General features: G+C 45.9%; 1 protein-coding gene across 4 annotated transcripts in view; it reads right to left on the reverse strand.

The window, feature by feature from the left end:
• pfas (phosphoribosylformylglycinamidine synthase) overlaps positions 1-12,382 on the reverse strand; it is an 81,129-nt gene that overhangs the window by 3,439 nt on the left and 65,308 nt on the right. For 3 of the 4 annotated variants that reach the window (XM_043694627.1, XM_043694629.1, XM_043694630.1), the window contains 5 exons: positions 4,319-4,529; positions 4,032-4,126; positions 2,005-2,116; positions 1,576-1,734; positions 793-945 (listed from right to left, as the gene is read on the reverse strand). In XM_043694627.1, the coding sequence (XP_043550562.1) occupies positions 793-945; positions 1,576-1,734; positions 2,005-2,116; positions 4,032-4,126; positions 4,319-4,529 (730 nt within the window). The remainder of the gene's footprint in view (positions 1-792; positions 946-1,575; positions 1,735-2,004; positions 2,117-4,031; positions 4,127-4,318; positions 4,530-12,382) is intronic. The other variant, XM_043694628.1, reaches the window with a different exon arrangement.

Consider the following 12,382-nt stretch of genomic DNA (forward strand, 5'->3'; position numbering starts at 1 on the left):
TACGTCCATATGCCTGTCCAATGACGACTTAAATGCACTTAAACTTGGCGAATCTACTACCATTGCAGGCAAAGCATTCCATACCCTTACTAGTCTCTGAGTAAAGAAACTACCTCTGACATCTGTCTTATACCTATCTCCCCTCACTTTAAAGTCGTGTCCCCTCATGTTTGCCATCCCCATACTTGGAAAAAGGCTCTCCCTGTCCACCCTATCTAACCCTCTGATTATCTTATATGTCTCTATTAAGTCACCTCTCAACCACCTTCTCTCTAACGAGAACAGTCTCAAGGTCCCCAGCCTTTCCTCGTAAGACATTCCTTCCATAACGGCAACATCCTAGTAAATCCCCTCTGCACCCTTTCCCTCTGCGGGGACCAGAACTGTACACAATACTCCAAGTGTGGCTGTACCAGAGCTTTGTACAGCTGCAGCATAACCTCCTGGTTCTGGAACTCAATTCCTTTATTAATAAAGGCCAAAACACTATGTCTTCTTAACAACCCTAGAGTCGGACCTCTATGAACTCCACACTACCTGCCTGTTTCTCTGGCTGCCTGGTGAATTATTAGGGATTAATAGTGAACATGCAGAGGCTAATACTGAAAGCAGGAATGTTACGAGATAGGGAGACGAGGGGATAAATGGTAGGGCTGCAGTTTAGAAGGATTCAAAGTTAGGATGTGTTACAGCCTTTCACTCAACAATCTGGAAGCTAAGGTTTCAGACGCACGGTGCATCTCAGCCACCTACAGCTCAGGCTGGAGTGTAGCAGAACGGTCAGTCTCTCACCTTCTCCATGGGCCACCCAGATGCCGAGAGTTGAGCCTTCCATTCCCTGCAGCAGGATCGAGCAGCTCTCCAAAATGGTCACTGTGACAAAGCGCGACTCAAAGCGCCTGGACCGGTTGTGGGTCAGCAGCACGCCCTGGCGTAGTTCACCACCTGAAAGAGATATTAGTCACACATTCTGCAACCAACTCCTGGGGCAAAGGACTCCCTTTCAGCCCAGGTCACTGCTCTGACACAAAGCTAGCAGGAAAATCACTAAAATTACCAAGTCAACAGTGTCATCTTTAAAGTCAAAACTGATCTTTGTGGTTACCTACAGAAAGGTAGGAATGAGAAGTATAAAAGTCAGGGGCAACTCTTTCTCCACACCCTTTGGTCTTCCATTTATAATCAAGATGTTAAAAACATCAGACAGGGAGCACATACATTTAGAAGATTGAGATCAAAGCTGCAAATCTTTTAAAATTTTAAAACATATTTATAAATTAGAAGACTGGTGAACTTAGTTGGTTAGATGGCTAGAGTAAGGGGCTAAGAAGAATTCCAACACCAGGGAACAATTCCTCTTCTGGTGGTGATAGACCCACGACCTGCCTCGACAGTGTTTGAAATGTTTGATTTAAGGGAGAGAATTTAGCATTTTAGGAAGAAGCAAGTTAAATGATGTAAGGCAGGAATGTCACAGGTCGAATATCAATGCCGACACAAATATAAGAAAAAAGGTTCGAGATCCATGCCGTGTTCCTTGTGCAATGGAACGACTCCAGTTCGAGATGTGCTCACCGTCTATTGGTTCGCAGTCAACGTCAGAAACCACCCAACCAAGCAGCGCCATCAGCTGACAGCCGTTACACACTCCCAGGCTGAAGGTATCCTCTCGAGAACGGAACCGGGAAAACTCAGCACGTGCAGCAGGATTGAATCGTACGGTTGCTGCCCAACCTGTGGAAGAGGAAAGGTGAGGGATATTAATGGATCGGAGCTGTGCACTGCAGCACTGACAAGCAGATCAGATCGTCAATCAGGTACAAGATAACTGTTCCTACATTCCTGTGATTAAATACTCCTATTCCATTTGATTAAACGTTCTGCTTTGTACTCCAGGATGATTAAACATCTATTTCTATAAAATTCCAGGATTAAAGTAGCCCTCTTCCTTAAATAGTCCCACTCCCAGGTGATTAAACATTCCAGTTCCTACATTTCTCCTACCTTTGGCCGAGCCGAGGACGTCTGCATAACTGAATCCTCCGACAAACACCACTCCACGGAAAGAGTCCAAACTCATTCCTGCACAAATATCTGTCATTGTCACATCCCAAACCTACAGGAGAATGGAGTCAGGTTTTACTAAGCATCTATCACGACATACACACTATCATCCCTGCAATTCTGATATCACCCGCCTGGGTTACTCACACTAGTTTCTTGTATTCAAGATGGTGTTGATGCACAACAACACTTTGCAAGCTCTCTACAGCAGATCTTATTCTTACACATCTTCCAATCATTCTGCTCTTTTAAACCTCAATTCGAAGTCTGTTAAAATCACTAACAATGCTCTCTTAAATCTGTTTGCAGGTCAGATTGTCCCAATACAGACACTGGATCTGGGAGGAAACCTATCAGCTTGTGGCAGGTCCGATGTAATGGACCTCAGGGAAAACCAGGACAGAGGCCCAACGAGTCCTGGAACGGTACCTTACCCCATGGTGACCCAACTTTGAGGAAGGCTGCCCCATCCCGAGGAATTCCAATCAAACTAATTTCCAATTCCAGGACCTAGACCTGTGCTGTCCTCTGCAATTATATCCTTGACTGCCTGACCCACAGGCCACAATCAGCGAGAATAGGCAACAGCACCTCTTCCAAGATAATGCTCAACACCAGCACCCAGAAAGGATGTGTACACAGCCCCGTACTATACTCCCTGCACACTCATGACTGTGTGGCCAAATTTCATCCTAACTCCATCTGCAAGTTCGCTGATGACACCACAGTTGTAGGGTGGATCTCAAACACTGAGACAGAATACAGGAAAGCGATAGAGTGCTTGGTGGTGTGGCGTAAAGATAACAATCCCTCCCTCGACATCAGCAAAACTAAAGAGCTGGCCATTGATTACAGGGAACAAGACGAGGGTAGGCCTCACCCGTCTACATCAATGGACCTCAGGTAGAGATGGTAGAGAGAGTCAGGTTCCTGTGAGTGACAATCACCAATCTGTCTTGGTCCACCCACATTGCTGCAAGAAAGCACAAAAACGCTTCTTTTTCATCCGGAGGCTAAAGAAATTCAGCATGTCCATAAAGACTTTTACTGATTTTTGCAGGTGTATCACAGCTTGGTATGGTAACTGCTCTGCCCAGGACGGTAAGAAACTACAGAGTTGTGAACACAGCCCAGTCTGCTATCCAAGCCAAATTTCCATCTATTAACTCCATCAACATACTTCTCACTGCCTTGGAATGGCACTCTCAGCCTGGATATAATCTCTTCTAATCTTTTGTCAGGAAAGTTTAAAAATATATACCAACAGATTCAAGAACAGCTTATTCCCTGCTACTATTAAACATCTAAGTGGACCTCTCAAATTTAACACTGACCTTACTCTTTGTGCACTCTCTCTGCAACCATAACATCCCATTCCTCACTCTGTTCCATTACTCTTACGCACTTGGTATGATATGATCTGCCTGTACTGCATGCAAAACAAGACATGTTCCTTGGAACATGCGACAATAAATAATCAAATCCGTTACAAACCAGCCGTCTCCCAATGTACCATCCAAAAGATACACTGCAGAATCTCAAGATTCCTTCCACAGCACCTTCCAATCTCAGGACCACTTCCATTGGACAAAATAAGTGCAGCAGATACATAAGACAACCCACCGTGCCTGCAAGCTGCCCTTCAATTCACCTGCCGTCCTGGTTTGGGATATACAATTGGGAATGTCTTCAGTGTCAGAGTCAAAATCCTGAAACATCCTCCCGAAAAGCACAGTGGATGACTGTGCATTCTGAAGACAGCAGCAGTTCAACACAGCAACTCCCCACCATCTTCTCACTGCTTTACCTTACCAGTTGACACCCCGAACCGAAAGAGGGCGAGTCCTGTGCAACAACCCACTTGGACAGGCAACGGATTCCCCAGTCTCCCACCCCAGCTGCCTGCCCAGGGGTTGCAAACCCGCCTGGCAGAGGAAACTGTTCACTTCCGATCTATTTCCTCTCACCTGGAATCCAGCCATGACAAGCGATGCCACCATCTCCCTGTCACCATTACTTCCCTCTTCACGGATTACTGCTACTCGCGGCTGTGGCAAATCTGCTGACATGAAATCAGGTGTAATAGTCAGATGTTAAAGAGGACCAAAAGATCAGTAGCAGGTTTGTAACGTATGCATCAACTAGTACTGACATACGCTAGAGCGATATCACCGAGCATGGGCAGACAGCACCTGAGATGGACTGGGGGGTGATCACAAGCTGTGGTTCCAGAGTGCAACGCTCTCATATTTACCTAAACTGGTTGATAAGCTGAGTCTGTTAGCTGGTTGGAAGCTGAGTGTGTACCGGGGAGCAGTGCGATGCTCCAAACTGCTTTCTTCCTCCTCTACACATGCCCTATTAGACTGTAGCCTCTCCAGGCGAAAACTGGTTTCCTCCCACCAGGATCGGACAGTGGCTGTTCTTTCTGACAGAACCTCTTCCCCATTCACTCGCACCGTTATCTGGAAGAGAACATTTTTTAAAAATAAACTGGGCAACAAATCCAAATGAAATCACCCCATTATACCCTGTGTGCAATCCTGATCAACATCTGTGCCAGATATGGGTCAGGCAGGAATTATTCTCAGCTCATACGCTGGTCTTGATTGGTATACTGAGCTGAAGTGGATATCAGAGCCTTAGCTTGTGCAGCATGGTTTAATGGACAATCCTCAAGGCCAGAGCTGCTGATTGTTGCTGACGGTGTCAACCCCACACATTCAGCACAGACTGTAGATGGAGGCCAAGATCCTCCAGTGCTGTGGGGAAAACCCGGAATCCCTACTGTGTGGAAGCAGGCCATTCTGCTCTATGAACAGCATCTCACCTAGGCTCACCCTATTCCTGTAACTCTCTATTTGCCATGGCTAATCCACATATCCCTGGTCATTTGCTGCAGCTACATATTAACTTTGTGTTCATGGACGGTGACACCCACACCCAGATCTCTGTACCATAGCATGTTGCATTCTCCGCATTTAAATAAAATTTACATTTTTCCACACATCCTCCATTTGCCAAATTTAGCCCAGCTATTTAAAAAAAAACGACATGCCTTTCCATGCTCTCATCCTCCTAAAACTTCCTTCTCTAACCATCTTTCTATCATTAGCAAATTTAGCAACAATCCATTTGGTCCTCTTATCAAGTATTTAATATACTTTGTGAAAACATGAGGCCCCAACACTAATCCCTGTTGCATATCACTCACTGCATCTTGTCAGTCTGAAAATGACCCGATTCCTATGCTGTTGCCGATAGCCAACCAATCCTCTATCCAGACAATATGTTGTAGCCTGCACCATAGACCTGTCATGTGGTACCTTGTCATGGAATCATACAGCAGAGAAACAAACCCTTCAGTTAAATTCATCCGCGCCGACCAGACATCCTAATCCGACTTATTCCCATTTATCAGCATTTGGCCCATATCTCCCGAACCCTTCCTAGTCATACACCCATGCAGATGCCTTTGATGTATGGTAATTGTACCCGCTTTCACCACTCCCTCTGGCAGCTAATTCCATACATGCACTATCCTCTGCGTGAACAAGTTACCACTCAGGTAATTTTGAAATCTTACCCCTATAACCTTAAACCAATAACCTCTAGGTTTGGAATTCCACCACTCTAGGAAAAAGACTGGGGCTACTCATCATATCCATGCCCCTCATGACTTTATATTCCAATGCTCCAGAGGAGAAAGCCCCAAACTATTCAGCCTCTCCTCACAACCCAAACCCTTCTCAAGTTTAACCACATCTATCTCATAGAAGGACGACTAGAATTGAACACAGTATTCGAAAATTGACCTCACCAATGTCCTGTACAGCTACAACATAACATCTCAACTGCTTTACTCCATGTTCAGACCAATAAAGCAAACGTGACATACAACACCTTCATCCCGTCTACCTGCAACTCCACTTTCAAGGAATTATTTACCTGCACCCCGAAGTGGTTCTTTCCTCTGTTTGGCAACACTCTCCAGGGTCTTACTATTAACAGTGAATCCTGCCCAAGTTTGTCTTACCAAAATGCAACACCTCATATTTAAATTAAACTCATTCTGCCACTCCTTGGCTCACTGACCCAGGTGATTAAGATCACTTCTTTACTATCCACTGTACGACCTATTTTGGCGTCATCTGCAAACATACTATCAAATGGCTTCCGGAAAGCCAGGGACACCACATCCCCCAACAAATTTGCTGTTCCAGCAGCAGGAAGAGTGGGAGCTCTAACCAAAAATAACTGTTGTTAAAGCAAGGCTTTTCGATTTATATTTCTTGTGTATCATGTGATTAATTAAAGGTTTAATTGGTTAATTGAATAAGACCAGAGCATACAAGTACTAGAAATTATTTAGTTCATAAATTGTACAAGTTAAGTAAGAAGTCATGACTGGACAGATGATGCGTTATAGCTGTATGATGTGGGAGCTGGCTGATCCCATTGTGAACGGCAGTGACCACATCTTCAGCAAGTGTTGGCTCCTGGAAGAACTCCGGATCAGAATTACTGATCTGGAATCTGAGCTTCAAACTCTGCAGCACATCTGGGACGGGGAGAGCTACCTGGACACTTTGTTTTAGGAGGCAGTCACACGCAGTAGATTAACAAATTCAAATTCAGTAAGTATTCAAGGACAACCGGGTGTGACTAAGTGAGGCAGGTCGGAGGATTCTGAGTTCAGGAGCCTCAGCCCTTGACCTTGTCCAACAGATACGAGATTTTTGCTCACTGTATGGATGAGGAAAAGGGCTGTGGACAGGATGAGCCAGCTGACCACGGCACCATGGTGCAGAAGGCCATTCAAAAGGGGGGAACAAAAAGACAAGTAGTTGTTATAGTGGATGCGAAAATTAGGGGGAACAGATGGTATCCTATGCAAGCCGGATTGGGAGTCCCTCATGGCGTGTTGCCTGCCCGGTGCCAGTGTGCAGGACATCTCCGACCGGCTTGAAAGGATTTTGGAGTGGGAGGCAGCAGATCCAGTTGTTGTAGTCCACGTTGGGACTAACAGAGACAAAGATAAGGTGGAGGACCTGTTTGGAGATTATCAAGCACTAGGAAGGAAACTGAAATACAGGTCCTCAGATTACTGCCTGAGCCACGTGCCAATTGGCACAGGGATAAGAAAGTTAGGGAAGTAAACACATGGCTAAGGGATTGGTGTGGAAAAGAGGGATTCTATTTCGTAGGGCATTGGCATCAGTTTGGAACCAGGTTTGGGGGGGGGGGGGGGGCGGGGTGGAATGGAATGGAATCTGTACCTGAACTGGTCTGGACCCAGTGTTACTTCATCTGAATGCTCGTAGTATTCGTAACAAAGTAGATAAATCAACGGCACAAGTCATCGTGAATGATGATGTGATAGGTATCACACAGACATGGTTGCAGGGGGTTCAGGAATGGCAGGTAAACATTCAAGGATTTATAACTTATCAAAAAGACAGGGAGGTAGGCAGAGGGGGCGGAGTTGCCTTGTTAGTTAAGAATGAAATTAAATCTATGGCATTGAATGACATAGGGTCTGTGTGGGTGGAGTTGAGGAACCTCAAAGGCAAAAAAACCATAATGGAAGTTATGTACAAGCCTCCTAACAGTGGTCAGGACCAGGATTGAACAGACTATGTTGTTTTACAGATTGTGCTGGTCGATGACCGGGACACAGCAGCGAAGTCAGAGCTGAACCAACGAGCAGCTCATCCTGTAGATCTCAAGCTTGACTGGGTTCCAGGAAAAATGCCCCAGAAGGTGAGGAAAAGGGGATTTATGTATGGGAGGCAAGGGTGAGCTTTCATCAATGTCCAAGGTTAAGATCCAGCCAACGGAAGAGGCTGCAAGACACGCTGATTTTCATTGTTCATTCACAATTGGCAGTTGGGCTGTGTGTGTCCAGGGGTGCATGGAATGGGGATTGAGGAGAGTGGATCCAGATTATCCCCGATTTCTCAAATCCTCAAAGTGGTAAGCTACCCCCTCTGCAGGATCCCAAACGATGCTTGTAACCACAGTATTGTTCTGTCTGGTCTAGTCAGTTTTTGGTTAGCAGGGATTTAGTGATGGCAAACCACTTGAACGTGCAAAGAGATTTATCCTCATTTACTATCCCCTACAGTCCAGAAGAAAGGAGAAACTGAAAGAATAAATTTAGCAGCAGAGAGGGAACCCAGGCTTTATGCACCAGCAGAAAGCAAGCTGTATCTAATAGCTGCAACACCAAAAGCCCCAACTTCAACAACTGAAAGCAAGACTAAAACCCTGGCTCTGTGAGCCTGACTCCACGCACCCATGCTTCTTTTGCCCATTTTGTTTAAGTTTTAAAAAAACCCAAATCTTTACTCTGCTTTCCACGGAGCAGGCACCCCACCACCAGGTTTACAGCATCTCTCTTGGAGAACCAGAACAGACAGATTCCCCTTTGAGGCACATTACATCACAACTGTTGTAATTGTACCCACCTCTACTACTTCATCTGGGCAGCTCATTGCATAAGTGTACCTAACCTCTGTGTGAAAAGTTAGCCCCTCAGGTCCCTTTTAAATTTTTCCCCTCTCACTTAAACCTATGCCTTCCAGTTTTGGACTCATCCACCAAAATATCTTCACTATTCACCTTATTTATGCCCCTTATGATATTATAAACCTGCAGGAAGCTGACCCTCAGCCTCCTGCATCAGGGAAATATGTCCCAGCTTATCCAGCCTATACTTATCACTCAAACCCTTCAGTCTTGGTTATGTCTTTGTAAATCTTTTTTGCACCCTTTCCAGTTTAATAACATCTTGCCTAAAGCAAGGCAACCCAGAATTGCGCACAGTACTCCAGAACTGGCCTGAGAAGTGTCTTGTCCAGTCACAACATGGTGTCCCAACTCCTGTACTCTCTGACTGAAGGCAAGTGAGCCAAATGCCGGCTTCACCACCCTGTTTACCTGTGTCGCCACTTTCAAGGGACCTGCACCCCTAGGTCTCTCTATTCGACAGCACTCCCTGGGGTACCACCATTAACTGTGTAAGTTCTGCCCTGGGTTGTCTTACCAAAGTGCGACATGGTAAGACATGGTGGAACAGTACAGTGCAGGAAAGGGCCCTTTGGCCCATGATGTTGTGCCGAACATGATGCCAAATCAAACTAAACCCTTCTGCCCGCCCTCGGTCCATGTCCCTCCATTCCATGCATATTTTTGTGCTTATCTTAAAGTCCCTAATTGCTCCTTTGCCCCTATTGTATCTGCCTCCACCATCATCCCAGACAGCCTCCTATCACTATGTAAAATAAAACTTGTCCCTCATGTCTCCCTTCCAATTTCAAATAACCTCCCTTCCTATCCCTCGACTCCCTTTCCAACCCCTCCCCCACCCTTCCACATTCCACCCTGACACCAACCGGATTCATTCCTCCCATTGACCAACCAGGTTGTACCCTCTACCTATCACTTATCCCCACTTCACCACCCAGCCCCCACCACACCCTTTATCTCCAGTTTCAACGACACCCACTCCCAATCCTGAAGAAGGGTTACACCCGAAATGTTGACTTCTGCACTTCCAGATGTTGCCTGGTTTGCTGTGTTCTTCCAGCCTCCTGATTGTCAACTTGCAATTCTCTATTTGTCAAGAGCATTTCTGGGCACCTTCTTTCTCTCCTAGTTCCTTTCTTGCCTAATGTTCCTCACAGGTCCTGTCCGATTTTAGTTTCCTAAACCTTGTGCTGCTTCTTTCCTTTTGACTTAATTCACAACCTCTCTCATTTCCAAGAGTCCCTTACCTTGCCATCCTTGTCCTTCCTTCTCACTGGAACATGCCAGACTTGGAACTCTACCAGCAGGTCTTTAAACAGTTTCCACATGTCAAATATGGAATTGCCTGATAACAGCTCCTCCCAATTCACACTTCCTAGCTCCTGCCTAATGCTGCTTTAATTTGCCCTCCCCCAGTTGAGAACCTTCCCACAAGATCCTGACATCCTTTTTCATAGCTGCCTTAGAACTTGAGTTGTGGTCACTGTTTCCAAAATGCTCTCCCATTGAAAGGTCAGTCACCTGGCCAGGCTCATGAGCCAACACAATGCCCAGTATAACGCCTCCTCGAGCTGGGCTATCCAATATTAATTCAAGAAACCTCTTAGATGCACTTGATTAGATTAGATTAGATTCCCTACAGTGTGGAAATAGGCCCTTTGGCCCAACAAGCCCACATCGACCCTCCAAAGAGTAACCCACCCAGACCCATTCCCTCTGACTAATGAACCTAACACTGTGGGCAATTTAGCACGGCCAGTTCACCTGACCTGCTCATCTTTGGATTGTGGGAGGAAACCAGAGCACCCAGAGGAAACCCACGCAGATACAGGGAGAATGTGCAAACTCCACAGTCACCCGAGGCTGGAATCGAACCCAGGTCCCTGGCGCTGAGGCAGCAGTGCTAACCACTGAGCCACCGTGCTGCCCCTCCCTCTTGCTCTAAGGGATTCACAGTCAATCTTGGGGAAGTTGAAGTCACCCACTATGATATTTTACCTGCCTACACATTTGCTCCACAATCTCTTGGTGGCTGTTGGGGGGGGGCTTATAGTATAAGCCTATCAGAATGTTTGCACCTGCCTTTATTTTTGAGCTGTAGCCATACTGCCTCAGTGGATGAGCCTTCCAGCCTGTCCTCTGTGTGCAGGTGTAACATTCTCCCTGATTAGTAATGCAACTCCTCCACCTCTTTTACCTTTCTCCCTGTCTCGTCTAAAACAACGAAACCCTGGAACGTTCAGCCCTGTCCCTTCCTCAACTAAATCTCTGTCATGGCCACACCATCATAGTCCCATTAACTGACCCCGGCTCTAAGCTCATCTGCCTTTCCGATAATACTCCTTGCACTGAAATAAACACACTTCAGCCCATTTAGCACCATGGTGTTCATTTACCTGTCTCTGCCTATCCTTTCATTTTGATTTACTGATCTTGGCATCTACCTTCCACTCAAGCCCTGCACTTGCTGACCTGCTGCTCTGGTTCCCAGCCCCCTGTCACTCTAGTTTGAAACCTCCCAAATAGTTCTGCAAGATTTAATTTATCCAAATTAAACTCAATCTACCTTTCCTTGGTCCAATTGATCAAGATATTTAAGATAACCTTCCTCACTGTCCAATATGCCACCAATTTTGGTGTCATCCGTAAAATTACTAATTATTCCTCTTATGTTTTCATTCAAATCATTTTATATGAATGATGAGCAACTATGGACCCAGCAGTGATCCTTGTGGCACACCGCTGGTCACAGGCCTCCAATCTGAACAACAACCCTGTCTCCTATCATCAAGCTATTTTTGCATCCAATTGGCTAGCGCTGTCTACTAACCAGTCTACCACGCGGAACCTTATCAAAGGCCTGATAAAGTTCATGTGGACATCTACCGCTCTGCCTCCATCCATCTTCGTGGTCGCCTCTTCAGAAAAAAACTTGATCGCCTCTCACAAACGTGATTTCCTACGGACACAGCCATGCTGACTATCCCTCATCAGTCCCTGTCTTTCGAAACGCATGTGGATTTCTCTCAGTATCTTCTACAACACCTTACGTACCACTGACATCAGGCTCACCGGTCTGTCGTCCCTTGGCTCTTCATTACAGCCTTTCTTGCGTAAAGGCACAACATTAGCCACCCTCCATTTTCCAGCACCTTACTTGTGACTATCAATGATTCAAATCTCTCTCTTAGGAGTCTTGCAATTTCTTCTCTAGCTTCCCACGATGTCCTGGACTACACTTGATCAAGTTTGAGAGATTTATTTACCTTTACGCATTTTAAGAGCTCCATCACCTCCTTTTCTATAATGTGGACTCGTTGAGACATCACTGTTTATTTCTCAGAGTTCCCTAGCTTCTATGCCTTTCTCCACAGTAGATTTTGATGCGAAATTTTGGTATATCACCCAACTTCTATGGTTCCCCAAATAAATGGCCTTGAAGATCTTTAAGGGGTCCTATTCTCTCTCGTTGTTCTTTCACCCTTAATATGCTTGCAGAATCTCCTTGGATTTCCCTTAACCTTATCTGTCAAGGCTATCTCATGTCCCCTGCTGAAAATGTGTTGCTGGAAAAGCACAGCAGGTCAGGCAGCATCCAGGGAACAGGAGAATCGACGTTTCGGGCATAAGCCCTTCTTCAGGATTGAGGAAAGTTTGTCCAGCAGGCTAAGATAAAAGGTAGGGAGGAGGGACTTGGGGGAGGGGCGTCAGAAATGTGATAGGTGGAAAGAGGTCAAGGTGAGGGTGATAGGTCAGACTGGGGTGGGGGCGGAGAGGTCAGAAAGAA

This window comes from Chiloscyllium plagiosum, chromosome 8 (assembly GCF_004010195.1).
Source record: "Chiloscyllium plagiosum isolate BGI_BamShark_2017 chromosome 8, ASM401019v2, whole genome shotgun sequence".
In the NCBI taxonomy this organism is placed as follows: domain Eukaryota; kingdom Metazoa; phylum Chordata; class Chondrichthyes; order Orectolobiformes; family Hemiscylliidae; genus Chiloscyllium; species Chiloscyllium plagiosum.